Source organism: Euwallacea fornicatus, chromosome 1, assembly GCF_040115645.1.
Source record: "Euwallacea fornicatus isolate EFF26 chromosome 1, ASM4011564v1, whole genome shotgun sequence".
Lineage (NCBI taxonomy): Eukaryota > Metazoa > Arthropoda > Insecta > Coleoptera > Curculionidae > Euwallacea > Euwallacea fornicatus.
This window is the reverse complement of record NC_089541.1, coordinates 1,265,430-1,293,419: the sequence shown is the minus strand read 5'-3', so window position 1 is coordinate 1,293,419 and position 27,990 is coordinate 1,265,430. Positions and strand designations below refer to the sequence as shown.

At 39.5% G+C, this 27,990-nt stretch overlaps 2 protein-coding genes across 10 annotated transcripts in view; one reads left to right on the top strand and one right to left on the bottom strand.

Moving 5' to 3' along the window:
- The window catches only part of loh (lonely heart), a 51,645-nt gene that overhangs the window by 6,136 nt on the left and 17,519 nt on the right, over nt 1–27,990 (top strand). For 2 of the 4 annotated variants that reach the window (XM_066283155.1, XM_066283134.1), the window contains exons 1-6: nt 5,711–5,787; nt 5,858–5,957; nt 14,678–14,829; nt 17,501–17,594; nt 17,943–18,042; nt 18,648–18,811. In XM_066283155.1, the coding sequence (XP_066139252.1) occupies nt 5,726–5,787; nt 5,858–5,957; nt 14,678–14,829; nt 17,501–17,594; nt 17,943–18,042; nt 18,648–18,811 (672 nt within the window). In that variant the 5' untranslated portion in view covers nt 5,711–5,725. Of the gene's footprint in view, nt 1–5,710; nt 5,788–5,857; nt 5,958–14,677; nt 14,830–17,500; nt 17,595–17,942; nt 18,043–18,647; nt 18,812–27,990 lie in introns of those variants that run through there. The other 2 variants (XM_066283141.1, XM_066283146.1) reach the window with 1 other exon arrangement.
- On the bottom strand, nt 67–27,041 carry LOC136339775 (gustatory and odorant receptor 22-like). 6 transcript variants are annotated; one of them, XM_066283289.1, is made up of 6 exons: nt 26,887–27,041; nt 2,639–2,950; nt 2,000–2,583; nt 1,727–1,940; nt 1,524–1,668; nt 67–274 (listed from the first exon to the last, which is right to left on the bottom strand). In XM_066283289.1, the coding sequence occupies exons 2-6, from the start codon at nt 2,899–2,901 to the stop codon at nt 143–145; spliced, it is 1,338 nt and encodes a 445-aa protein (XP_066139386.1). In that variant the 5' UTR covers nt 2,902–2,950; nt 26,887–27,041; the 3' UTR covers nt 67–142. The 6 variants fall into 6 exon arrangements, with proteins under 6 accessions (XP_066139386.1, XP_066139370.1, XP_066139378.1 ...); XM_066283273.1 differs by lacking the exon at nt 26,887–27,041 and adding an exon at nt 15,672–15,753; XM_066283281.1 differs by lacking the exon at nt 26,887–27,041 and adding an exon at nt 6,879–7,403.

Sequence of the window (27,990 nt, the reverse complement as noted above, 5' to 3'; positions counted from 1 at the left end):
CGTTATTATGTCAGCGCTTTTTTTAGACCCGGGACATCATGGGACTTGAACAACAAAGAAAATAACTCACCGAATTTCTCTTTATTCATCGAAAAAATACACGCACATTTACGTCGTAAATCTAGTCAATCTTGTGTGATTTTTAGCCAAAGGTCGTAGTGTTCTGATGGGGCAGGACGGTGCCATTTTTCTTTGCCGTTATGGCTGCATTCCTCATTAGCGTAAGCCGAAACTGCATCAGCATCACCAGATAAGTGGCTGCCGAAGTCACCGTCTACAAAGGAAAAACGAAAATCTAATCGTGATGTCATCACAGTCTGTACGTGCATGACCTTTGCAAAGTAAATTAATCCTCTCATGCGCCCTTCGTGGTTCTCTACACGCAATAGAAGTAATTGCTACCATCGTGACGCTTAAATTAAAAGGTTTCGCATGTTGGTTCTCGATTAGTTTTTAATGTGGAAATCGAGATTTCTGCCCTCCCAGGTGGTCGTCGGTGCTACCGAGTTGCGCTTCCCGTCACGACCACCGCACAGTGGGCCAATTTCGCATACAAATAAGGGCAAACTATTTAATAAGGTCTTTGTCTAGGTTCCTAGGTTACCGTCAACTCATGGAATATCTTTGTAATGCAAATTAAATGGTTTTGTAGTAAATAAAGGCGGTTACATAATTCATGCTTCTGGGGTACTCATGGTTCATTCATTGGGTTCCGATATGGCAGAAGAAATATTATTGAGTTTAAATGGCTATTTAGGTGATGGATATTGTCAGTCAAGTAGCAAACTTTATTGTTTGTGGAGATTTTGATACTGGCGCTCTGTATCGATTTAATAACGTACATGTGGGTGAGCCCGCAACATGAAACGGGCAGTACCCGCTTTTCAAGTTAATAAATTGTCAAAAGATATTGGCGATAACGATAATTACTATGATATTAATTTGATAAATGAGAACACGCATGGTTGGTTTCCACCCTCCTTAGAACTCTGCATATAGACTCAACTCAACGTTTTTGGAAAAAGCCCATTTGTTTAGTTAAAAAGAGGAGGCTAACTGCAATAATCCTTTGTGTGATCTTTCAGGACCTAGAAGGTTGAGGAACCAACAAGAAATCGTGAAAGTCTCCAATTTCTCTGGGGATTCTCGAGAGGCCCCTTTACACAACTTAGTTGTGTGTGGAGTTTGCTTGGCATTCTTAGAATTTTCGAAAACTTTTGTTAAATTAGATAGAATGATGGAATGGCGAAGGCGAGGAGTAAATTTGAAGATTCCTCCATTAACCGATTAAATATGTCAGAACTCTAAAGAAATGGTTAAAGCGCGTGGGATATTTCGAAAAATTGTTTCTTAAACGACACGACCAAATTGCAATAAAATTTATATAAATCGCACACTCCCTACAGTGTGCTCCTTTAGCGATAGCACAGTGGTTTAAAAATCGCTTCATTTTGAGGCTTTGCGTCAGTACTTCTCCCAACAATTCATCATCACCTTTGAACATTTTTTCAGAAGGTACTTACCGAAGAAATCAATTTCCTGTTGATGTTGGCATACCCGTTAAGGTTCATAATCGGCGGGTTCTTTTCAAGAGCGGTGAGGAACATATGAACCTCCTGAACGGTTCTTTGATCCACAGTTGCCAGATTGACATGGAGCAATCGTTCCCTACAAGTTTTTGAACGATGCATTCTCGAGTGAACATTTAAAGCAAAACCGTGAGCACCTGAATTCGGGCCCCATTTTCCTGGAGGCCGCGTGCGCCTCGTTGCAAATGATACACAGCAAAGTCACGCAGTAAAAGGCAATAAGAAACAGCCCCGCTTCCTTGAATGACAGACCGTGATCGAGTATCTCTGTTAGACACCCGTAAGTCGCTACTATGGTCGTGAGCAGGACCAGCAGACAGTACAAGGCGTACATGCCACTGTATGCCTTCCCTGTATTATTCATCTTTATATCATTCTCTTCGCAATAAAAGAAAATAAAAAATACTTACCGAGCTGCTGCATCATGTGCGATAAATCCACCCAAAGCTCCCGGTACTCGGCCAACTTCTTAGCCGATTCTTTGGTGTGCAAGGCCGCGGACAAATTCTCAGCAATCCACCCTGCAACTCTACCCTTGGCGGTGCAATTGACGAACCACAATGAGCAAAGACAGTTCAGCATGGCCAGGATGTGGTAGTAGCCGAAAGTGTGCCACAACAGCATGTCCGGCTGCAGGTAGAATTGAGCCAGCATGATCAGAATTCCCACGACCCACGACAATACGCAGAGGGAATACGTGATGAGGGTGAGGTTGTGGAAGATTATGGGAGTGCCAGTCATTTTGTAGTACTTCAGCTGAAACTTGGTCCACATGTTTTTGAATTTGGCCACCTCGTTACCGTTCCTCCAAGCTCCGATCGGCAGCAGGAAATGGGGAATGAGGATACTGATGAAAATTACCCCATAGATGTATTCGTCAAAACGCTTGCCCGGTTGCAGGATCAGCAGGAGGCGCTCCCTGAAAATGATACTCACGAAGATGGTTTCTACGATGTAGACGAAATAGGCCCAGCCGGTTACCGCGGAGAACCATCTGATGAATGATATACGATTTAAATGACGTAACAAATAACGGGAAATTAGTTTGCCTGAATACAGTTTTTCCTTTTCGTCTCTCTATAGGCATGACGCCCATGATCTGGAACAAAACCAGCAAGCTTTTGGTGGTGTCGTAGAAGTTGTCGTATCTCTCTAGTTTATCTAGAAGTTCTTCGTCGGGTTCGTGCTCTGGACGATGAGTGTTCGGGGTTACAATGCGTATATTGTCGCTTTTTCGCCTGGATGTGGCGGAGTAATTTCGAGCGTGTGTCTGGAGGAACAGGGTGTGCGCATCTAGGGATACCAGCGACATATCTGGGGTTATTTTTTGGGGGTCCTTAATGTGTTTTCAATATTTTTATCTAAAACAGATAAAACAAACATTTATTCCAAATTCAAGTAGATGGCAGTATTTTCCAAGTGAGGCACTAATTATACGAAAACAGATGAAAATGAGGACTGAGCACCAAAATACGTAAACCGGCACCCACTATTCGGTTCCGCACTGTTTTGGAATCACGGGAATAGGATAAATGTAGCCTTAAGATCCAAACGAATTTGTCCTCAAGAACATTAAAGATTTTATTATTCTCGTATTTGTGAGAGTTTATTCCCAAAATCCGAAATGATAATTGTAATAATAGCAAGAACAAGAATATTGAATTTCCTCGTGTATTCGAGGTTGCATAACACTAACGATGGTTCAGTCTAGTTGTCCGTGGATCTTGAGTTTATCGTATAAATATTGACTGTCGAGGTTTTCCGAAGTTCGGCGTCTGTGTTTTAGTTGAAAAATTTTAATTTTAATGTAAATATAATAAACATCATGTTCATTAAAATAACATGTGGTGATAAACCGATTAAATGTCACAACGAATACCGTGAATTTGGATTTTACGATTCGGGTAAGTTTTAAGTTTTTATAATACGAAATTAATTTTAATTGTTTGCTTCGCATAAGACGAAAGAAACAGCGTCACCAAGTCCTGGTGGGTTTATTTTATTCTTTCTGACGATTATTATTGTGTAATATCGAATATTAGTGAACTAATAACCGAATACTGAACATATGCAATAATCTTGTGAACTCGTATTGAGAAAATTATTCGAAAATTAATAAAGTTCAATATTCCTTGCTCCTTCAATAGCGCCACCTAGTGATTGTAAGTTTTTCTGTCATTTTGTGAGGGTTTGGACAAATTGCATTATTTTTTTTGGAACAGGCTCTCTGTCACTCAAATTTTTTTATATAAATATAGTTAAGTAATTTATGTAAATAATGCACAGGGTGCTTCACAGAAAACACAATAGAACCAAATTTTAGATTTTCTCTTTATTACTTCGAATAATATTTTCAATATCATGTAAAAATGTTCCATGTCGACGGCCAGTAAGGGCTGATATATATTGTGAACCTTAATTAATTGATAGACGTTGCATTTATAAGATTTTACGGTCCTTTGAATCGCTCTACAGGCTATTTCGAAAAGGTGGTGCCAAACTTGAGATTATAGAGGACATTACAGCAGAAAATTTTCACTTAAAAACCCTTAGTCGAAAATAAGGCGTTTTTGGCTCGGGAGCAATTTTCATTAAAAAACGTGATATTTTCTTGTTGACAGTAAAAGACAACAATATTGAAATAATTTTTAATGAAGACGATACAAAAAATTGTTTGAAATAAAGAAATTTGTTTATCTCTCCGGATACGATTTTTACCAATTTCAAGTCCTAACACGATGTCAGCAAAAAAATGATTTTGTCCATGAACGCGCAAAATTTGGTGTTTCGCATTTTGCGACAAAATTTTGATTCTAAATTAAAAATAGTCCGATTTGAACTCGTTGTATTTTTCCCTCTGGAGTTGCATTTTGGTCCATGAAACCTCGATGACCCCCACGAGGAACTGTTAGGGGGAGCGATGGCACCCTGTCTTTTCGTGCAGCAAGCCCGCGATATGCTACACACGATGCGGGATTCCATGATTCATCGGATGAATGTAAGTGACGAGATTAGGGGCGGCCATTTTGAACAATTATTATACATGTGTTATTTTAGTGTTGTCTTAAATCAAAATAATTTGAATATCGACGTCTTTTAGTGTCAACGTGAAAACATATTGTTGGACAAAGATTTCTCCAATTCCAGAACGATTCATTTTCGATTAGGAGTTTATATGCAAACATTTTCTATGGTAATGTCCTCTATAATCTTCTCAAGTTTGGCACTCACTTTTTGAAACATCCGGTATAACATAACTGACCAAGATTCTATCAGATCTACTAAACTTCATATCAAGAGTTGCCACTTCACGTTTGATGTAAAGCCTTTCAAAAGCAGATAAAAGTCGTCGTATCTTTCGTATTTGACGTTTCTCAGTTACTCTACACATACCCGAGATATTTGGAACTGTGCTAGAATTTAGGATGATCTTCACAAATTGAAATACGCAATTATTGCGAAACCGACTGACACTGGAGCTTTGCCTATATTTTGTTATGTTTCAAACATTTAAATCTGAAACACCGGCAAAAGCACTGATATATGCCTCATTTCCATAAACACTGGCGAATAATTTTCCTGCCTAGGCTTTACACAGGCCGTTGTCCCAACACCCATGATTGATCGGTCAAACGTCCACGTTCCTTGCCGGAGATAAACCATCCTAATCAAGTGTTTTCCATATGCATGTGCTTACCACTTACCGTAAACTGGCTGCTTTGTCTTTTACGCGGAAGATGAATTCGAACAAGTCATCTGCTTATTGGGAATGATCAATCTTGATCAGCCACTGCTTCTTTTAGGCTGACGACCACGGTGTCGGATTTAAGTCTTTAACGGCAACTTTCCTTAGAAATTCTTTCTAATCAATCGACATGATGATGTTCATGAATACTGTAGAAAATGGGGAATTTTCCCAGTGGCGTCGCACGTTAAAACTATCAGTAGAGCGTAGTTTTTTCGCCCCCGTACGCCCCTGTGAACGTCCTGGACCTATCAAGCTCAGATTAATTATTTCAGAAGTTTCTTTCCTAATGGTGCGAACGATCAATCATTTTAGTACAGTTAACCAATATCGAACACATAAATATGTTAGAGGACTAATTCGGTACAACATATTTAATTGAGCGTTTCTAATGTTGCATATTGTATTATTTTTTAATTGGAGGTATCGAATATCCCCTATATCGATCCGGTGGTGGGTGTAAATTTCAAGATTTACATCGACGTTTCGTTAACAGGAAACAATAATCTTATCTTTGTTGCAGGGCTACGACGTTCGTCGCACTGGTCAACATGTGTGTGGCCGAAAAGGCGGTGGGAGATGGGCAGCGGAAGGATAAGAAATCTGGGAAGTATCCTACCAAGGTACGACCGAAAAATACATGTTGGGCACATGTAGAACTCCGCCGGTGTAACACTCGTGCGTACTTGTGAAGTTATGCACGAGAATATTGCTGTCATTGCCTTTGATCTGTGTATATTTTGCATCGGTGCCTTCAGAGAGGATTTATGGATTCTTGATGTTGATTTACGATGCGAAAACTGCGTCAGTAATTCACATTGTATGTTTTTAGTGTGACCACCGCAATTTCCTGCGAGGGATAATTAAAGACAAACAGCATAATCACGATAATAAAAATCCCGGCAACATCACCTTAAGATGGAAGAAGAAGAAGAAGCGAGAACAAATGGGCACATAAACACAAAACGAGGCAAATGCACGTTTAATTGGAGGCAATTAATAACGGAAAACGGCTTGACCGAAAACAGTATCACATAACCAAAAGCACAAGTATTAGTTAACATGACCATACTGAATTCAAATTATAAATCATATTAACGATGATGAGTGTTGATGAAATTAACCAGACCTCACACATGAGGCTTAGTTTCCTAGAATTTATGCTTTTTTTTAATAGGCGAGACTAAGTTGAATTAGTTCCGATTAACGCTCAAATTGTTGCACTTCGTAATCGTTGTTGTTGATACTATTTCATAAACACGCGCATAAACATCAATTTAATTCGCAAACATTCAATATTCCGGATTAAGGGTCCTTAACCCCAAGGCCATCGACCCCATCACCGAGGTACGCGAATTTAATTGTTGGTATGTGCAAGCAAAAATCTCGTGTCAAGGCCTCGAATAGATCGCATATTGATCTATTTTCGACTCGGCTCGAAATCAATCTTAAAACGGTCCTGCGTATTTGCAACATGTAGAGTGACACGGGAAGTGTGGGATTCTTAACGAGGAATTTCATTGGTGGAAAAAAATCCTACTTACCAATTGTGACGTCTCTAAAACCAATGGGACGTGCGGGTAAATTGAGAATGGTCATAACAGTCCGCGATATTTATTAGTTATGGAACGATCCCATTAATGTAGCTTAAAGCCAGGATCGTTATGTTTGCAGTGGATTTCAGAACGGCAGACGCACGAAGAGCTTAAGAACTAATTTACTTCGCTGTAAGTAATGCACCTCAATGAGCTTTGGAAAAGCAAAGAACTCGGTTAATGAAATGCATGTCAACACGAGAACCACTCGGCCAAGAGAGAGTTTAGGAAGTTTTGCAAAATTCTCAAGTACCAAAAACCGAGGGCTAACGCACATAGGCGTGCTTCGGCTAAGAGCCAATTATCAGCCAATTTATTATCGATATCTTTGAAGTGTAATACTTAAACGAATAATAACGTTGATCTGTTATTGGGCCGTGGCGATTGCAGCGATTGAAAGAAACGCGCAACGAGTTTTTACAAGGAAAAGGAGTGAAAGTTTTATTATATACGGGGCGACCCTTTTTTGAGGGTAACAGGCACCAAATGCTAAAACGGTGATGTAACGTACATGTTCGAAACGGACGAAGACCTTGATTAATTGAATATGATTGCACTTCTTAAAATTGACCGGTAATTTACCGGTCAAATATCCGCAAAAGTAAGGTATGGAGCCTTTTTACCGCACTCCCTACAAGTGCTCCCCAAAGGTAAAATTATATTTATCCCATTTCGTAAGCGAATCTGCTCTGCATCTGAAAAGCCAAATGAAAGATTGAAGTGGGGTCCGAAGGCTTCAAGAAGAACACCAGAATGTCGTAATACTTTCATTAAGCTAATTAGTGTGGGTCTTGTAAAACGATGGCATAGTGGTGTTCTTAAAGCTTTCGCATTCTACAGGGTGTTTCATGGTAGAACGTCAAAAATTCGGGGTGCGCATCTGTGGATGATTAAAAAAAATTATACAAACATGGGTTGGTTTTCGCTTCCTGTCTGAATCATATGGTGATAAAAAAATTCTTATTGTTTTCCTAATAAGTTCGTTCCGGTCTTAAATATTTTAATGAAACTTGGGGAGGGGAAAATAGGTGTAGAAACGCGTCTTTTAAGGGGAAAGCAACATTTTCAATTTCACCAATGGCGTCCCAATTGCTGCGCCTTGAACCTTTTACCCGAAAATTATGATACGTAATTGATTTTTTTAAATAAAAATAATTTTATGAATTCTCCATATTTCTCGGGAAAAAGCTCTCTTAAATATTTTTCCCAACTTTAAGCGTTTACTATATGTGTATGTACACCATATAGGCACAGGATACACTGCAATAGGTATATACTACGCGGTTCTCAATTGTCCTTCCTCCTCTTTCCTGTTAACTTTTTCACAAATTATTTGTTTTAATTCAAAAGCAATTGAAATGAGTGAGAGGTCAGTGCAGGGAATATTAAAAGAACATCATTTCCATGCATATCACATTCAGTTACATCAGGCACTGAATGAAAATGACTTTCTGCGCAGGACCGAATTTTGTATCTGGGCAAAATTGCATTTAAGGAAAAATCCTTTTTTTTCATGAACGTTTTATTTTCGGATGAAGCTAAGCTTGACAACAATAGTTATATTAACAAGCATAACTTTCATCGTTATTCTACGAAGAATCGTAGAATAATGCGACAAATTAATTACCAACACCGTTGGTCAACAAATGGGAGGGAGGAACTCTTGGACATTATGTGGTGGACCGTTATTTCTTTGAGGGTCATCTTAACAGCCAAAAGTGCTTGGATGTTTTAACAAGTAATTTGTCCATGTTTGAAAATTTGCCCTTAAATTTTCAGGCGCAGAATGTTTGACTTCAGCGCATTGGCGTTCCTCCACATTTTTCCTTATAAGTTGTCCATGTCGGATAATACGACTGAAAATCGATAGATTGGGAAGGGTAATGTGAATACAAAATTAAGTAATTATTATTTTTGTACTTTTTTATTTAAAAAATTGATAGAATCAGGAAAGAGGATGTTGTTCCTCTATGCAGAAATAAATATTTCCATAATATTTTATTATTTCGAAATTCCATTAATTCCAAAAAATAAAAATAAAAATTTCGTCATTTTAATATTTCTCACGACTCTCGAAACATTTAAAGGCCAAAAAGGGCCCATTGCCGCGAACTGAGAAATAGCTAAGTTTAAGGATAACATAATGTTAACAAATAGATCTAGATTTTTAATTTTGAACACGATGCCGTCGAGAAAATTGGAGCATTCCATTTGAAATAAAAAAAGTTATTAAGGGTTAAAGTCGTGCGACTTCGGAGGCCTATTTCGGCAGCAGCGGAGGACCTTCATTTTAAAATTAAAACACGCCAAGACGTAGCTTATTAAGTGCTTTTTGAGCTCCAAAAGACTGATTCTGACATTCACAGTGGCTGGCGCACAGTACCGATTTCTGTGCAACCTTCCAGCTCTCAAAATTTTCAAAATGTCCTGCATAATTCGGAAACGGTAAATTTTAGAGATAGGACACCTTGCCTAAAGTAGCTTTAAAATTTAACGAGAAATCCTAAAATAACAAAAAAAAATTGGGGGGTTCAATTTAAAATAACTAAGTTGTACGTCGTCACACTTTCTGGGGCCACCCTGCACATTGAAAAATAATATCTGGAAATACGTTTTTTTCGTGTTGTGTAATTCTGTAGCCGAATGTTTTTTAAAACTTCATCGGTATAGAAGCTAAGGAAGTCTGACGAGCTGTTGTGGGACCCTGTGTACAGGGTGTCTCATTTAAAGCTGTGATTGGAGATCACTTAAAAACGGTACATCGTATGGAAAAAAGTTTCAAGTAAAAGTAGCGCGGTAAAGAGGAGGGAACGTAATGAAGTTAGTGACTTTTAATCAAAGCGTCATTTCAAGGGCATTTTTTTCTTCAAACGATAATCCTGTATTTTTTTTATAGATCCTTGTAGATCTTCAAAAGATAAACATCTTTTAATGGGACAATTTTTCTACTAGACGTTTTCCCGCAGAGTTATCTCTGATTTTTGTCCTCAGCGCATTCCTTTCCATCAGGAACTCCACGAAACTGATTTGGAAAACCGACTCAATTTTTGGCAGCAATTAAATCAAAATGCAAATTTCTTCTCCAACGTTTTGTCTCCGCCATGACGCAGTGACTCGCCATAATGCATTTTTGGAGTGCTGTAAACCCAAACTAGCTTAGAGAAGTCGAACACGACGGCATTGCATATTTCTAGAATGGATTGTGAGGGTCTGGATGAAACATATCCACATCGATGGATTAGACGGGCCGGTCCAGAGAGCTGACCTCCTAGGTCGCCTGATACGACCTCACCAGATTTTTCCCTCTGGGGTTATTTCAAGGGCAAAGCTTATGCAGAACAGCTGCAGACGACATGAAAACGAGAATGGAGAATGCGTGTCGATTGATAAAAGCGGAGACGTTGCACAGAGCAAACAGTTCTTTTCGAGTGAGAGTCGAGAGGTATTTGGAACGGGAGGGATGTTCTTTTGAAGGTTTGATTTCGATCATCTTTGAACGTTCGTTCCTTAAATCGGAATTTTAAATTGATTTTGAAAAAAGTATATATTTTTTTTCCATAGAAATTATTATTTTTTTATTATTTTTTTTTTAAATTAGATAGGGGGATTTTTATGAGTTTTAAACAGAGTATGCATTGCAAAACTTTTTATAGAAATAAAATGCAATAATTTCGATTATCTCACAAACTGGACAAAGATCAAAGATAACTTTGCAGCAAAACGTCTAATAAAAAATTGTTTAAATAAAAGGTATTGATTCTTTGAAGGTCTCCAAAGATCTGTAAAAAAAATACCTTGGGGGGGGGGGGGGCGCTTGGAAAAAAGTTACCCTTGAAATCACCTTAAAACAACGTTTCGGCTAAAAGTCGCCATCTTCATGGCACGTCTCTCTCCGCACCGGACCACATTTGTTTGAAACTTTTTTTCATACAACGGACCGTTTTTGAGCAATCTCCGATCACAGCTTTGACCGGGACGCCTTGCGTATCTGTGTTGTGCACGTCACTACGCATGCCCGTCGCGAATGTCTTATGTTTGAAACATGTTTTCAGCCACGTTCCAAGACACGTTCCTTGCGAACCTGCGAAAAGGTGTTGTTCTGTGAGAACTGGGACTTATTTCAAACTTTAAATGATAATTATCATCACTCATTACTCAGCATCTACGGCATTTTTCCAAAATGTTTGATGCGTCTTCGACGCATTCACGGCATGGCGGTACAGGTGAACATTGCCGTCTTGCGTAGAATATTAATGCGGCTAGAAACAAAGAAACTTATAGAATCATTTATCATTTACCGGAGTCAAAAGCATATACGCATACAAGGCGATCCTCTTTGCCGATGATGCAACTCATTGTCGAATTACCGGAGTCAACTGCGCGGAAAATTAGGAATTTAGTCGCGTTTGAAACGCTGCGCCGTATATAGAATCTCACATGGATGTTGGCCAATGGCCTATTTGCCATTGATTGCCATAGGGATAACCTTTGCATCACAATGCCTTAATCCAATTACTCGATTTTTCCTCAGACAAATTGACGCAAATCCCTCTCGAACTTTGAATAATCCCCTTCTAGAGATAAAACAAAAACCCGTACTTTGGGTTTATCGACACGATCAGTCGATTAATAAGATAATCGTACATTGCTCAAGTGCGGGAACGGCTTATGTACTCAAGACCTCGTATTTTGCCACCATTTACGTCAGCCTAGCGCCATCGCTAGTGCGGAAAGGTTTATTTATCCACTCAGTTTATTAAATTTGGAAATCAATGGCGGCAGCCTATTTCCAATAAAAAAAGGCAATAACGATGTGCAAAGTTGCTATCGCTTCCGGGGAATTTGTGGTATCTCTCGATAATCGGATTTAGGTTTCAGCTGTTTGTTGTTAAAGAAGCCCCCCTCTGCGGGTGCCGAGTAGGTTAATGGCAGTTGTAATACATGTTAGTGATGTGTCAATAAACGAAAAGTGTTTCCTGGAGGATTGGGCCTCAAGTCAGGACTGGACTTAGACCGGGAAGGAATACTTGTCCGCTGGATACAGGGTGATTCAGAAATAACAGTAGAAATGGGCAGTGGATGCTAGAAGCTGACAAAAAAGAGAGCGATTCACCTAAACCTGACTTGGATGCGAATCCCCCGTTTTTCTAATAATCCTACGGATTTAAGTCGGAAGTTCGTGGCGGCCACAGATGTTCGCTATCTCATTCGATCCGTCCATGTTGGAAATACACGTTGAGGAATTTCCTCGCGTGTGTAGGGCAATTAACAACAGCGCTTAGGGGCCAGGGGAACGTCCCGCAGAACCGGGACAAATTCGTTTCTCGAGAAAATCAAGGATCGTTTGCCTATCAGTTTTGCCGGAAGTTGAAGCCATCCCAAAATTCCACATCACAAGCTAATTGAAAAATTATGGTGAAAGGAGGTGTTCTCCCATGAGGTGGGAACTTTCCGCGTTGGAAAAATGACCGTTTTCCAACTGAATATATTGCGCGACGTGGAAAACAAGGACAACCCCTAAAAAGGGTTTTATTTAAATGATTTTCGGTGGGCATGTTTGTATATGGGAACACAAAATACGATTAAATTTTCCTCCATATTCATCAACGTATCTACGGGTTATCAGGAATTTTAGGTTTTTTCACTATAAAAAATGCAATAAAAAATCAACAATATAACTGCAAAATATCATTTGTTGACGTATAGCGTGATTAGAAAGTACTTTTAGATTACTCAAACATGCCCAGACGCAGAACGCAGCGTAATTTCCATTAATCGAGCGAATTTGAGAAAGGTCGAGTAGTGGATCTACGAGAGGCCGATCGGTCACTTAGGGAAATCGCCAGTAGACTAAACCTCAGGATAAACACCATAGTGAGATATTGTCAGGCATAGTTTCAAGAAAGGCAAACAGGCAGAAGGAGAAGTACTGGACGAGCCCGAAAAACTACAGAACGCCAAGATCGCCGCCTTCGAATTATGGCCCTAAGAGATGGGTCTGTCTCGTCCGGCACGCTGGCTGGTCAGTAGTTTGCCGAATATGAAAGGCCCAATGGGATTCGATCTGAAAATTCTTCTTGATCAAGTTTTCCAGCAAGACTGCACGATCACATGTGGCGAGAGCGACTACGGACTTCTTTCAATTAAATGCAATAAATTTGCTACCTTGGTCACCTTCATTTCTAGACCTCTCACCGATTGAATGTGTATGGGATGTGGCAGGTAGAAGGTTGCATAACTTACCCCATCCCTCACTAACCCTAGCGGCGCTATGCCGTGCTGTCCAGTTAGCCTGGAATGAGATCCCCAAAGGAGATCACCTTGTTAGGTCCATGCTTAGATGTTTACTGGAATTTTTAAGACACCGCGGAGGAATGACAAGTTTTCTTTGTTTTTAACAATTAAATTTGTTAAATTTTTTAATGCAGTATTTGTTTTAGCGTAAGAAACGTACGTACTAAAAACTATTTAAATAAAACCGTTTTTACGGGGTGTTTTTTTTCTATGTCACGCAGTATATGTCTCTATTTATAGCTTTCGCTTAATCGCTGAGGAACAATATTCTACTGCAAAATGAAGGGTCGCAGGGTTGCTTATGGGGCAGCAAATTGAAGAAATCAAGAGTAATTTTCGCACAGAAGGAAATTGGTACGGAAAAGGCTTCTCCTTCCGCGGAAGTCTAAAAATTGATGATTTCCGACTCTCGGCGCTTTAAAGATACGCACGTCCCACGCTAATTCCCGGATCCGCAGCATCCGGATGAGGATTTCCTCTTCATCCACGATGAAATTTTCCAATCTTTCACTTTTGAACGAAACGTTTCACTAATGTCGTCGGAGTCGTCTGAAAGTCATTCTATGATCGAAATGTTTACTATTGGAACGAAGTTGCAAGTATCTCTCAGCAGCACCGGGACCTTGAACATTTGTTTTCGAACCCTGTAGAACGAAAACGTGCAAATTTTTCTGGGGAATTTCAAGCTGAATCGCTCTATTCTTTTACCCGCCAACACGATACGTCCAGTTGTATCAGTCTTTCTGGGGCACCCTGTATACCTGACGTCGCGGGATCTCTACACTACAAAAAGAAAAACGCCGTTACCGGGTATGTTATGACAGCTAATACAGTTTGTTCTGAACTCGTTAGGCATAAATAATGGACCCTTTGTGCGATGAATCGTTATTACTGCCCAAGTCGTTTTCTATTCATCATCAAACTAAAACGTGAGCCGCGTGCATGCGTACATCGAGCCAGAAAAATGTATGGAAAAATCGCAGGAATAATAAACGGCAAACGTTAATTAAGCAGAGAGGAATAAATAAACGTTAAGGAATAATTGGACGTGACACTTGCAGAAAAATGGCGTCCACGTAGAACGCTCGTTTTGTACCGTCAATTACGGCTCTTCTGGTACATTTACATTAAATATAGTAAATTTCATAAAAACGAAAATTCTCAACACTGAGAATGGGACGGAGATTCGGCAATAGATACCATTGAATCGAACCTAAACGTCGAATCGACCATGTCAGTGGTAACGGATTTGTGCAAAACAGCGCGTGCCTGAAAATTTCCAAAAACGCCGATATCTCGGCAATTCGTAGAGAATAAAGTTTAGCGATAATAAGTTACGTAAACGACACATTTAATATTTTTCATAATTGCTCGCGGCAGATAAAACATTTCCCGCAATGCCGTACGAAACGTCTATTAATTAAACGTTTTGACTTAAGTATTGTCATTATTAGGTGCACGATCTTTACCAGAACAGCGTGGAGAAAAAACCCAAGTTGGTGGGCGAGTGGTCCAATTGGGCGCCTTGGAGCGGCTGCTCCAGGACCTGCGGAGGAGGAATTACTCAGCAAGTGCGGCACTGCATTACCAGACCAGCAGATTCCAGGTGAGTAGCTGCGTTTCCGCCAAAGCTATATTTTTCGTGAAAGTCTTCTTGCGGCGCCGCAATAATTTTTAATTGTTTTTAAATGACGGGGCTCGTTATGAGGTCTGTGAATGGTCTTGGCTATAATAAATTCCTCCAACTGTATCCCAACGAGATATTCCGTCTCCCACTCACATCGTATGATAGAAAGCGACTAAAAATGTTCATTCGTGATTGATGTTCTTTTGATGCCAATGAGCGTTGTGCAGGAAAGATCGTACTCGTAGGAGATTGTAACTTTGACACGTCGGCGCATGGGTGACCATTTTACTTCGATTTTTGGTCCGTGTTGACGAAAATAAATAAAACGACATGACCAAACCGAATAAATAACGACAGCACAACGCAGATGCCGATAGCGAATCGAACCATAAATGAAGGAGTCAATCTGTTATTTCTACACACGTACATTAAGGCGAATTAAGCATGGATTGAAGTATCAATAACAATAAACAACAATGAAATGATGAACTCATCATTCACGCTCGCTAGCATTTGTTGCACGACAAACGTGAATAGGCGCTGTCGTGCGTTTACAAACATCGTATGACGTAAGACAACTCTTTAAGAGCTGCGGACAAACTCATTTTTCAACTCTTGACCTTATGCATTACTGACGGACTCATTTTCGTACTTTAGTGGCCATTTCCTCTTGAAATTTCCGCAGTTAAGAATTGCGTAAAAATACCAAACCACTTGACTAGATGATTTAGGTTGAAGACCCCATTTCCAGCTAGTCGCAGTTTCTGCCCAGTAATCAGATTTAGACTTCAACAACCAAACGCATTCTACCTGATAATTACCTATTTAGACGCAGTGTAATAACTTGTATGTCCGTGATTTATAGTTTTTTCTATCTCCGCACATGCACATTAAACCATCGCCGCACACACGATGGATCTGAGCAAATAATACGTTGCAGAAAACCTAAGATCTAGATCCACCGGGAATTTCCGCTTCGCCCTATTAGGGCCGTTTTTAGCGATGACACAGTGCAATTTAAATGGAATAAGAGGGCCCTGACAGTGCTGATTTAGTACCCATTGTTCCGGTGCAACCAACTGGGTTCTGTTGGGTGTGAGAGGCTGTGGTTTCCGCTACATTCTGCGCTAGAATCGCGCGTTATTGCTTATCAATTATTTCTCAGATTTCATCAAACTTGATTGATTACACGCATTATGGAGCTAAACGAAGGATCGGTTTTTGGCTATTTTGCCGGCAACAAGGAAAAGGCCGGACCTCCATTTTCATCCTGATCACATACCAAAGGTGCGCCCCTTAATTATAAAAGTTATGACTGATTAAGATTGGAATTTTTTAGCACACGTATGGCGCGTAAAAACCTTCTGTAATGGGTACACGTGTAGATAATTTTTATTGATGTTTGATCACGTGACATGAAGCTCCAAATGCACCGGCATTGTCCAGTTGCATGCTTTGAGAATTACCTGATTATTTTGACATATAAACTTGGCACAATCAATTTTTTGACGTATGCGTGCAGATGCGAATGAAGCTCTGTCTGTCGGATAACGATCAAACTTAAAATTAAAAACTGTCAGCCGAAGTTAAGACGCGTCAGCGCCATCTATTGGAATGCGCTTTCAACTAGGTCTCCCGCAAAGCGGTATCTGAGGTTTTATGAGCAGTATTTAAGCTTTTGACTGCAGTATGTGTAATGATGGAAAATTATACTGGAGCCATAGCAAAACAGAGGCGTACTGAACCAATTTAAGAACTAAAAAACAGCTTGAAATTTTTCGAATTAGGCAATTTCAGAAAAATGGCGAGTTTCAAAAAACATTGTGATACCCCAGCGATTGATCGCAGAACACTGGTATTGAACACTGCATAAGCAAATCCTCGCCCACATAAATTTGCTTGGAACCTAAGCTCACTTACCCTTGATCCCCCGTGCTTAAGGATTTTCGAACGCATCGTTGAGAATATAATGCGCATTTTTGAGAATATAATTCAAATAGTTCATTGGACGGTTCGAGTAATTACGATCTTCGAATTGTTTGGGTGCGAATGCCAGCTTTAGTCGCCACATATTGAGAAAAATTCCATTGCTTGGGACGTAATTACCATTAAAACGCCATTGAAAGGAAAACTATCGTTTGATCTCCTCTGAAGTTGTTCGAGAGTTAATGGGCAGTTGAAGGGAAATTTTGAAGCCATAAATGTTTTGGAAAAAATTTCTGTCTATAGTTTAGACGAACAAAGCTTCCAAACGAAACGATCAATCAAAAAGTTAATTAAACTAACATCAGCACCCCCGAAATTACTTTGTACCTTCAAGTCGTTATTTACGAGCGAGATCGTTTGGAAGGGCCTCAGCAGGACCGCTTCCCCGGGGGCAATTCCTCACGTGTGTATCAATTTGTTATTTGCTCAGTGACTACAAAATTTGAGTTATTTATCACTGTTGCACTAGTGAACAGATAAAAGCTTTTGTTTGCCGCTCTCATGCATACGAAGACAGCTTTATTATCCCCGAATCTCGCTGCGGCCATAAGATTTCTCTTTAAAATGATGTTAAGTAAATCGGGGTTTACGGTGCACGTGAGGTATTGAAAAATCTTAAAGTCATGGTATAATTTAAGAGATTATTTTATTTAATTTATTGCAGGTTCGTGAAGAGACTGCGTCGAAGACGACAAGACTGGAAACCCACTAATGAATGCGTGGGCTTGTACAAACGAATACATTTGTGTAATACAGAGGTAAGGATTAAAATTGTCTGGATTAAAACTAAATCAAAAAAATGAGCCCTCTAAGTAAAAAAGAAACATATTTATCTCTTCTTCTGATGCGTGGGCACAGATAAATACACGTTTCTCAAGTTTACTGAAAGATATTTCGGCCCATTAAAGCCCAATATCCCCATAAAATAATGAACTCACATTTACGACTCACAAACGTAAACTTTATATTCAGAAAATGCGCGTCTGGTTTCATTAGAACCGCCCGTGATGGGTTAATTGAATCGGACGTTTGGAGCACGATAACAAATGTTTCTCCTATTCAAATTGATTAATCCGACTATTCATTAACTTCATTACGGATCGCAGGATTGCCCGAGCAATCGAGATTTCCGATACGAACAATGTGCCGCTTTCAACAACCGGCCCTTCAAAGGTACCACCTACCATTGGGAACCGTACTATCGGGGTAAGTGTAGATTAGTTCATTAGCGAAGCTGTAAATTGTTTTGTGAATTATTATGCAGTTTAATTTGTCTGTAAGGAGGTAGTACGCGATGAATTGCTAATGAAGAAAAACTTGTTGCTTTCTTGGAATATGTTCAATCTTCGGTCTCAGGATTGTCAAGTTTTTGGAAATTTATATGAAATGTCTAATATAAAAAATCGATTTATAGTATTGAGACTCGACCTAATAAAATTGGAGCGAGATCGATTAGTTGGATAACACGTAGACAGTGCAAACCTCACCCAACTGATAAAGAACTGTACAAAGTTAAAAAAACCTGTTAAACATAATCTCAAAATTTGAAATGCTTTGTTAATTTTAAAACTTAAAATTGAAAAATCTCGGGAAAACGGATAGGAAAAAATCTTTCATATCACATCTATATTTCAATCATCCATCACACTTTCTTTCACTTTTAATTAAGTGCCGTTAAACGGATCGTAATCGTAACTTCCTGTAAGTCAGGTATTATGTATAGTTTTTCCCATTCACTTTCATGATTTATTTTTACATTTTCTTAACTTTAAGTCTATTCTTAATTAATTTCGCACTATTTGTTTAATTAGGTGAGACAGAGTGCGCCCTGAATTGTCGACCAGTGGGAATGAGGTTCTACGCTACATTTAACAAAACCGTGATTGACGGGACCCCTTGTTATCGGCCCGTCACCTCGACCGGAAAATCAGCCCCCAAGGGTACGAGAGGGGTGTGCATAGACGGATATTGTAAGGTGAGTACCTACTGATCATCATATTGCAAGGGGTTAAATTGCAATTAAGGATGAGGGCGTGAATATGTTCTAAAGGGAAGTTGGCGCATAAATTTATTAAGAGAAGGCTGTTTCAGTCAACGGCCTAGGAAGAGATCTGCGAGAGAAAAAATCTCCTTAAAGGTCGTTATGTGTTTTGGCCATTTGAGAAGCATTTCTCACCTAATTTGACAGTTGAGGTCATTTCACTATCATTTAGCTTATTTTTCTGGATCCGATGGTGACTGCAGAGTTGTTATACATTGTTGTATTTATTTACGTAAAGAGTAGATTACATAATAAACCTTTTTCCCAAGTATCTTGACACAATGGTGGAGGAAGTTGGTGTCGATTATCGCTGTATATTTCCGCAGAGTTTACATGAGCATAACTACCTTTCGAATTTCATTCTATATTTTTTAATTTATTTTTGCCATATCGCCATATTTAGGACAGTGAAACCCTCAAATGGATCATAAAATATTGATACATTCACCAATATTTGTATTGTATGTGTGCTCAGACTTTATTGAGTACTGATGTCCAATAAAATTGCGTACTAATTTCCATTTTATGGCCTTTTAAAATAAAAAACTGATTTGACCTTGCGCTGTAAAGGTTGGTACGCGTAGGTAAATAATAATTTTGCTTTCTGTAAGGGTCGTAAATGATGTATTTTCGCGATTAACTTTCTTTTCATCGTCAAGTGGATGAATTAGTGTATGGAAAGAAGATATGACTAATTGATGAGTAAGATGTACGAAAGATACGCGGGTCGTGTGAGGAGAAATCGATTTTTAATAGTAAACAATGTCTTTAACGTAAGCCCTAACGTATAGTTAAGCTTCCATATGGTATGTTATATGGATGTCATGATTGTGAGATTGGTCTTCCGTCAACTTTTCGTTTACGCTAGTAAAATTATTAATCCAACTTAAGTCAACGTGTTTTGGGGAAATGGTAAAATCTGTAGGGTTTTAAGGTTTGTATGTTTCTGTGGAAAATAGACACTATTCGAAACTTTTAAAGGGAATACCAGTTACCCGAATAGATACTCAAGAATTTATATACCGACCGATGTCATTGTGTGACCCAAATGTACATTTGATTTTTGCTTTTTCCCCTAATGTTAAAAACATTTTCGTTCGGAAGCGTTTCCGCACTGCTTCAATCTGCGCCTTCAATCCTTGCACGATCTCGCAAATGGAGAAATTTCCAGTCAAAATTCACGACTCCAAACATTCCCAGAACGTTTCCATTTCTCAGCATATAAATAAGGTATTAATGGTAATGCGTCAAGTGGCCCCTCATTTTAAGCCCTCTCAATGTTCTGTCCCCGTTCTAACTTCCAGAAAATAACTGAGCAACCTGATTTATTGAGACGTAAACTAAACAGTCTCAGTGGTCTGCAAGATCTATGCATCTACAAACCGAGTCCCCCATATTGGCAAATGACCCATTCTCGTGGTAATTTTTCTCCCGTGTTGCCATCCAATGGCCATTGACACTGTATCGAAACAAACCCATCAATAACCTCTTTAATCTATCATACGCTCGAATCAGTGCCGCAAATTTGCTTAGCGTAATAATAATGATTATTACTTGAACGATGAGGGGAGCATTACGATCCATTAAACTAATTGCATATGCTCCATTGTGGGGCCATAAATTAATATCGAACTGCGAGAATACAGGAATTATTGCGCAATTGAACGTGTCGACTGTAAATCACGCGTTACAGGAAGAGAGGAATGAAGTTGTAAGTATAGATGCGAAGCGAAACGGGCGCCCAGGGGCTACCTGATGGTCGTTCAGTGTAAGAATGTTTGTTTTCCACGCCCATTAGATAATATATCGTATTTTGCCCACAATGACATTGTGATGCAACCGAAAGGGGCACATCTCGTACAAGATTCATAATCAGGACGGAGCACAAAGGGAACATTGAAGGAGGTGTGAACCGCCTGTTACATTACGGCGTACGAATTCTAACACAGGAAAAAGGCACTCTACAGCAACACTATCAACATTCTTTTAGAGCCGCATTTGCATACAAAAATACTCTGTTCTTGATTATCTCCGTAACGAGATCTGTGTTTCGATGATCTTGGCCTTCCCACCCACCAGCAATAGTTCAGCGAGACGCACTTTTTTTCCAAACACCTCATGAATAGAATGATGTGGCACCGTCTTGGCTTAATGACGGAAATGAGAAAACACACTGTATTTTTCGTCAGGGAATCTCAGGAGACAGCTCCGCTCTAATTGCGTTTGAGCGGGATCACCAGTTCGAGAGGGATCGTCCGTTAGGCCTTTGAGTTTTCGACCAGTTGGGGTGGAATTGCGCACTGCTCGGATCTTTCCCAATTAATCCATCAATTAATATTCATCACCTCAAACGTTCTTTGACCGTTCGTTGGACATTACACGACTGAATAGTTGTATCGGCGATTTTTTCTCTATACAACACTCAGTTATTTTGATTGAATGAAAGAAACGAGACATGGCGCCGTTCCAGCCTGCTTCTGCGTCTATCATTGTAATTTGCATCCATAAAAACCTGATTCAGTTGCAAAGGGTAATTATGAAGATAAATAATGTTTTAATAGGAATTCGCAACTAACGGAGCGATTTAACCAAACGTCAAGGAAATTGACTACAATACAGGCAAAAAACTGAATGAAATAGTCATAAGGCGTTTATAGGCTTGGACCATGACACACACCCTAATGACTATCCATTAATGCGAATTTCACTGAAATTTTACCATTTGTATGTCGGTCAGGTGTGGTCAGTGCGACCACAGGGCCTCAGGATAGGTAATTTATGGCGCCTATTTCAGGTTTAAATTTCGAATTGGTGATGCAGCAAAACGCAAACATCCTGAAATTCACATTCAAAGTGCCGTTCGTGTAATTATTAAACATTAATTAAAGCGATCGTCGTCGAGAGATGAACGGGCCGATTTGGTATTCACCCGCAGCTCACCATAGATCATGATAACTGCGAGTTTTGGTGATGAATTATTCAGTGTTTGTGAGTTATTGTTGAGCGCGGAGAAGCAGTTTGAGAGGCGTTGGTGATTTAAAAATTTTTTTTTTTTATTAATTAATAGTACATATTTATTAAAACGTGCGGTTATCAGGTTTGGATGTTGTGCTGGTCGAACCGCAGGTCCGCAGGTCCTTCTGGACAAGTATGGATTTCGCAATGATCGGTTCTGTAAGCAAAATTTCAGCCCAGTCCAATATTTCGAATTGCACTAAGTGTCCTTGTAGCAATACAGTTTTGACCGAGCGTCGAAAACGTCCGTCCAAAAAGCATTCGGGCACCAGCAAAAATATACAGGATCTAACGATCTCGTTCGTACACATGGATTCGTTAAAGGACACGCCCGGTTTTCCCCGTCAAAAATTGTTAATTTTACTTTTTTTTTTTTTTATCATTAACAACAAATGCGTTTTGAGTATGCGTACTTATGAACAAAGCTTTCAAAGGACAAGTGACAAAACCGATCGGTAAATTTAACAAAAATACCTCGTTTCCATACAACATTTTCAATTATTACAATAGCTAATCTAACGTAAACAACTTTTTTTTCATACCGCACAGGTGAGTAATATTTTATCGCACGCTGTCGATTCCTTTCGTGTTTCCGTCAGTTTCGTGCGAAATGCCCAAACGAAAGCGACGAGGTTGTGGTTCAGAAGAGTCCATTGTTAATATGGCGCCGAAACGCTGTAACTGAAGAAAAACAGGTCAATTAACTAATAAAACACATTCTGCTACCCAGTACATTAGAAATAAATTGAAAAACGAAGGCAACATTTCCAATTTTCCAAGAAGAGCGAAGGGAAAGAAGTTAGATGAACGTATGATAGTAAAGAAAATTGAGAGAGACCCAAAGTGACTTCCACGCACATGTACAGCTGATTTTCAAAACGTCATCGCACTTTATCCAACGTTTTTGAAGTCGTTCACCTGCACTCTTCGACCATTCGAGTGCATAACTCCTCGGAGGAATCAGATCGTGTGTCATAGACTCATTCAAATGTCTCCATAACAAAAATCCATGGGATTAAGGCCCGGGGATCTCGCGGGCCGCTCCACCGAACCTGTTCTGCCAATCCATCTTCCAGGGAAATCTTCATCTAAACATTTTCGGAGAGTAGCAGTTACCCTTGGACATATGACGTTTTGTAAAAATCAATGCCAGTTTCCTCTAGTTAACGTCTCCTGGATTGAAAAATGATGTAATTATCACAATTTAATCACCGAAAATCTCAGCCAAACGTCGAATTTTTAAGGTTGCTGGGTATCGGTCCTCGGGGTAAATGAGGATTGAAGTTATTTCAGTACGGAAAGTTGCGTCTGTTAACTTCACCATTTGAATAGGCCGAAGGTTCATCAGAAAACGCCGCATTACATAACACATGTCATTCGATGCATTTTTAGACGCAGGTGTATTTGGTGGTGATGAAATGTACGGGGTGTCCGCGCGAAAAGTCCCACCCCCCCTTTAACTTTTTAATATATCGAAATAGGAAAAAGATGTCTAATAAAAAGTACCTGAAAGTTCATGTGGCTCTCCAGGGATCGTCAACAGTTTTATACAGGATGTTTAATAAACGTGTGCCAGCCAAACATTGCATTTCGTGAACAATTAAGCATTACCTTTTTTTATATATTCAAATTCTGCGTTTTATTACGGATTCAACGCTATGTATATATGGCATACCTCAAATCATATAAATTTTTTTGATATTTACGAAAATTTACTTCCGTGCCACGTAGTTGGATGGCGCTGTTCTGCAAATATGTACATCTTAGTTAGCTTTGAAAACAATATGGCTGGTGATGTCATTAGTAGTAGTCATTTGTTTTGTCATTGTTATGGATTATCTCAAAATTCAGTTAAATAGTTCAGTGCGTTTATAGTTAGTATTTTCAATGGCAAATGGTATGTGCTGAAGAAGAAAGATGTCAAATTTTGTCAGTTTACCTGAGACATGAGAAAAATACTTCAAGAGGTTTCTTTTATTTTTCTTATTTTCTAAACGTTTACTTTTCAGCCCAACAGGAGTATAAGTAACATTAATAACTTAAATTAAAATTGAATAAAATGACAATAAGGCTGAATAAACTTATTCTTTCGATTTTGTTATTATTTTACAGGCGTTCAAAGTTCCTTCCACCATGTCCGACACATAATGGATATCTTCTTTCCACGTTTTGTAGGCATTTTGTTATCACCTCACTTCGAGTGATGTGATCTATTGTATTTGATACCCTTCTTCTCGTTATAATTATAGGGATAATAATTATAAGACTTGAGGTATGACCCATATAGGGCGTTCCAAAAAGTATGTCAGAAAATCCAGGGCGTGATTTTTCGGCTCGCGATAAGAAGAAAAGTTCCCATTGACGTGGGTCCGCAAACGCACCGTGTTCGAGATGCGGGGTGTCAAAAACCTTTTTTTTTTCAGTTTTTTAACGAAATCTCGGGAATAGTTTGAGATGCAGAATTAGGTAAACGGGTAGGGGCGTTTGGTAATAAAACGCAGAATTTTAACGTGTAAAAAAGTTGCGCTTAATTGTTGCAAAAATGCAGCATTGCGTTGGCACCCGTTTGCTAAACGTCCTATATAAAACTGCTGACAATCTTGGAAAACTACACGAACTTTCGAGCACCATTTGTTGAAGAATTTTGTTTTATTTCAATATATTAAAAAGTCAGAGGGGGTGGGCCTTTCCGCGCGGACACCCTGTATCAAGTTCTTTCTGGCGTGCTTCGTGAAATCACGAGGCGAAATGTTACAAGCGCTACATCGAAATTACCAACAAGATGTTTACCTCATTTTTTCGGCTCGCCACATGCCGAGCATTTTTACTTTTTGTAAACAAATTATTTTCACGAAAACCGACCCGCCACCTGGCGGCTGGTTCTTCAATCCGTGATGGTATGTTTAAACGATCGTTGCGTGACTTTACCCCACGTAGGTATTTCCCCCAATCGACCCTACATCCGAAAAGAAAATGAAGACAAGTTAAGCGAATCGACTAAATCGTAAGACCACCTGGTTGCACGTCCTGACTAAGTGTCTGTTATCATCAGCTTCACCCCAATATGCAGGAATCCGTAAAACCGCAACAGTTACAGGTCAAAGAGCCTCTCTCGTTATACGCAAAACTCGGTGAATTCAATCCCATGCTTATCTGTAATACACATCAGATTGCTCTACGATGCGGCCGTCACTCATCTTTAATACAGATATCACACCCAAAGCGCGAATATAATACACCAATAAGGCAGTTTTGCCATAAATCTCATTTCTCCTGTCTCGATTCAAACTGACGCGGTTAATATGTAATTTATTTAAGCTTTTATGCTGCGTTGGCACGGCAGTCACGCGGCTAACTCTCCGTTAAAGACGGACTTTTTTACATCTGAAATTAGAGAAATATTGCAATGGACCCTGTATAAACAAAATGGGTAATCCTTAGGGAAAAATTTGTCAGTTTGGCGACGTGGTAACTGGCCGCGAGCGCTTGTCATTTATATTTTGTCTCTCGCACTTACAGGTCCTCGAGGAAGGCGGCCATGACGGTTTGACAAATAACTAACGCCGCGTTGCCATTTGCAGGACAAATTGTTGGTTCCGTTAAAACTTCATATAATTAGAAGAAATGCTATGAAGACAAATTGTTTTAGATGTCCATCCGTTTTAGAGGCAAAATCGAGTGCCTCGTCGTTACTGCCACCGAATATATTTGCCTAACGTTCCTTTTGCGAAAACATATTTAATAGTGAGGGTCCCCGTCAAGTGCCGCCACATTTCAGTTAATATTAACCGTTTTGAGAGGCTTTTAAGACTACTCCGGACCCCTCTGGGTCTGCGGCGTAGGCGTGGGATTATTTCATTGTAATGGCATCTCGGCAGTAAATTTAACTCAAATTGAGAAGGGGCGTTCGAGAAGTTATTTTTGAGTCGTATTTCAACCTCAATAATTCACTGCGAGAGACGGTCCCGTCCGGGCAATAAAATCGAGGAAAACGCAAACAATGATGAAAAATTTTGTCAACAGCCGCGTTTCTGACTTATTTAAATCTAATTCTCAGGTGATTTATTGCCCGTAGATAACAATAGGTTTGGGACGTGCATGGCTTCTGACATTGACTTAAGCAATTTTAATTGTCGTCGAGTAAATAACCGGGATTCGGGCGTGATTTATTTTTCCGACTTCTCGAAATCTTATATAAGCCGGCCACAAATACATAATTCACGCAGAACTAAATCATTAGCGGGTTAAAAAGTTTTTAAAAAGTCGCCTTTCATGTGGCAGCACCTGTGCCGTGAAACTTTCCTCACTAACATTAACTCAATAAATTTCCAAGCGTAAAACATTCATAATTTATTTCCAATATAAATTTTCTTGTTTCCTGAACTGCAATGCCCTCTACGTGTATTATGGCACATGTCTGAATTGAAAATATCGCGGCTGGACACGGTTTCAACAAAGTTACGTGTTGCGAAACACTACAGTCCGCCGATATTTCCTATGATTTATACGATTTGAAATTAAAAATATATTAAAAAAAAAACGTATGGATTTTTCCCTAGAGATATTCCTCGCTGAAGCTCTTCGCTGAATGGCAACATGGCGTTAGCCGTTTGTCAAAGCGGCATGGCTGTCATGGCGAACGGATGTTTGAGTGCGACGGAGAGGACGCAACTTGGCGGCTCTCGTCGGTCGAGTGCAATAGTGCCAAACTGATCAAGTTTTGTTAATAACAAACAGAAGTTCTTAAAATGGACGCTTGGATGTCCTAAGTATTGAAACGACCTCGTAATGGTTGCAAACGCGTATGTATGAGATAAACCGTCGTTATTAGCCCGGGAGTTACATAGTTTTTTCCAGTCTGAATGCCAGGGCAATTTGTTCGTTTAAAAGGCCGAATATCCACAATATTGAAGGTCAAAAATTGCGCACGCGAACTCTATAAATAAAAGCCTTTTCAATAAATTCCTGTAATGCTCGATAACACTGGTACTTACAGCTCGTTGGCACCGTCGAGATGTTGAAAAGAGGAAAAAATGATGATGGGCTGTTGGCTAAGTGGTCTATAGTTTAATCTAGCGGAACGGGGTTGTCTGGGGAACAATTGAAACGCATTGCGGAGATAAGAACTCTTAGTTTCGCAAACAATGGTTGAAACAGGTAGTACCGCGCGTTATCGAACCGACAGATCGACGGATAGCTTCTGGAAATGAATGTTTCGCTCGTTTAATAATAAAATCTTGATTGTTTGCATGTGCCTGCAAATATGGGATTTATCTACATCGTAAACGAAGAAGTGAAAAAAAAAAAAACTTCTCTATATGAATACCCACAAACAGTCCAATCGAATCGTTGCGTTTGTTAAGCTTAAAAATTTCTATAAGTCAATTTGACAACGTTGCTTCCAGGTACTGACAGCCGCCACATTGTGGGGCCTCTCTCTCGCTCCGACAATCCTGCAATTGAGCGTTGCGGCCGTCTTAGTTTAACGAATGATGAATGCTGAGGTGCCATTTTCATAGGCATAAACATTTCTAGAAAAACCCTATATGTAGTTGCGATTTTTTTCATGTTTCTGCGTTAATCTAATTTTTTATCGTAAAAAAAGAGGGAAGAAATTCCCTGTAAATACCCATTAAAAAAATACGTCGAACCGGTGTGTTTTTCGACAATCTTCGTGGAGTTTAAGACACCTAAAAGAGTCTCTGACATTGCTCTACAATTTATACATCTGATTAAATTTGCAATTAAAATATTGCGGTAACGGGGCGTTCGGGCACTGACAGTTTCCATGTTGCGCGCCCTTTCTGTGGCTCTCACACACAACATGTCAGTCTTCAATGATTGACAAATCATTGACGCTGCTTTGTCATTTACTAACAAGGCATTCCGACACAATTCACTTACCCACCAAACTTCATTTACCCCGAGCTTCAGCTGATTTCAGGAGAAAAACCCAAGGGCGTCTCGTAAAGTTAATTGAACTATTGTTTGACCAGGTGTCCCAAATCATATCATTCACTCAGTCAACAACATATGATAAATAATTTATTGCGGTCCATTTAACGCGCTTCTCGTCTTTATTAATTTACGAACACAGC

Coding starts and splice junctions, on each gene's coding strand:
- LOC136339775 (XM_066283289.1), bottom strand. CDS start 2,901: ATGTCGCTGGTATCCCTAGATGCGCACACCCTGTTCCTCCAGACACAC. Junction 1,941..1,999: donor GCACATGATGCAGCAGCTCG/GTAAGTATTTTT, acceptor TGAATAATACAG/GGAAGGCATACAGTGGCATG. Junction 275..1,523: donor ACAGGAAATTGATTTCTTCG/GTAAGTACCTTC, acceptor TTTCCTTTGTAG/ACGGTGACTTCGGCAGCCAC.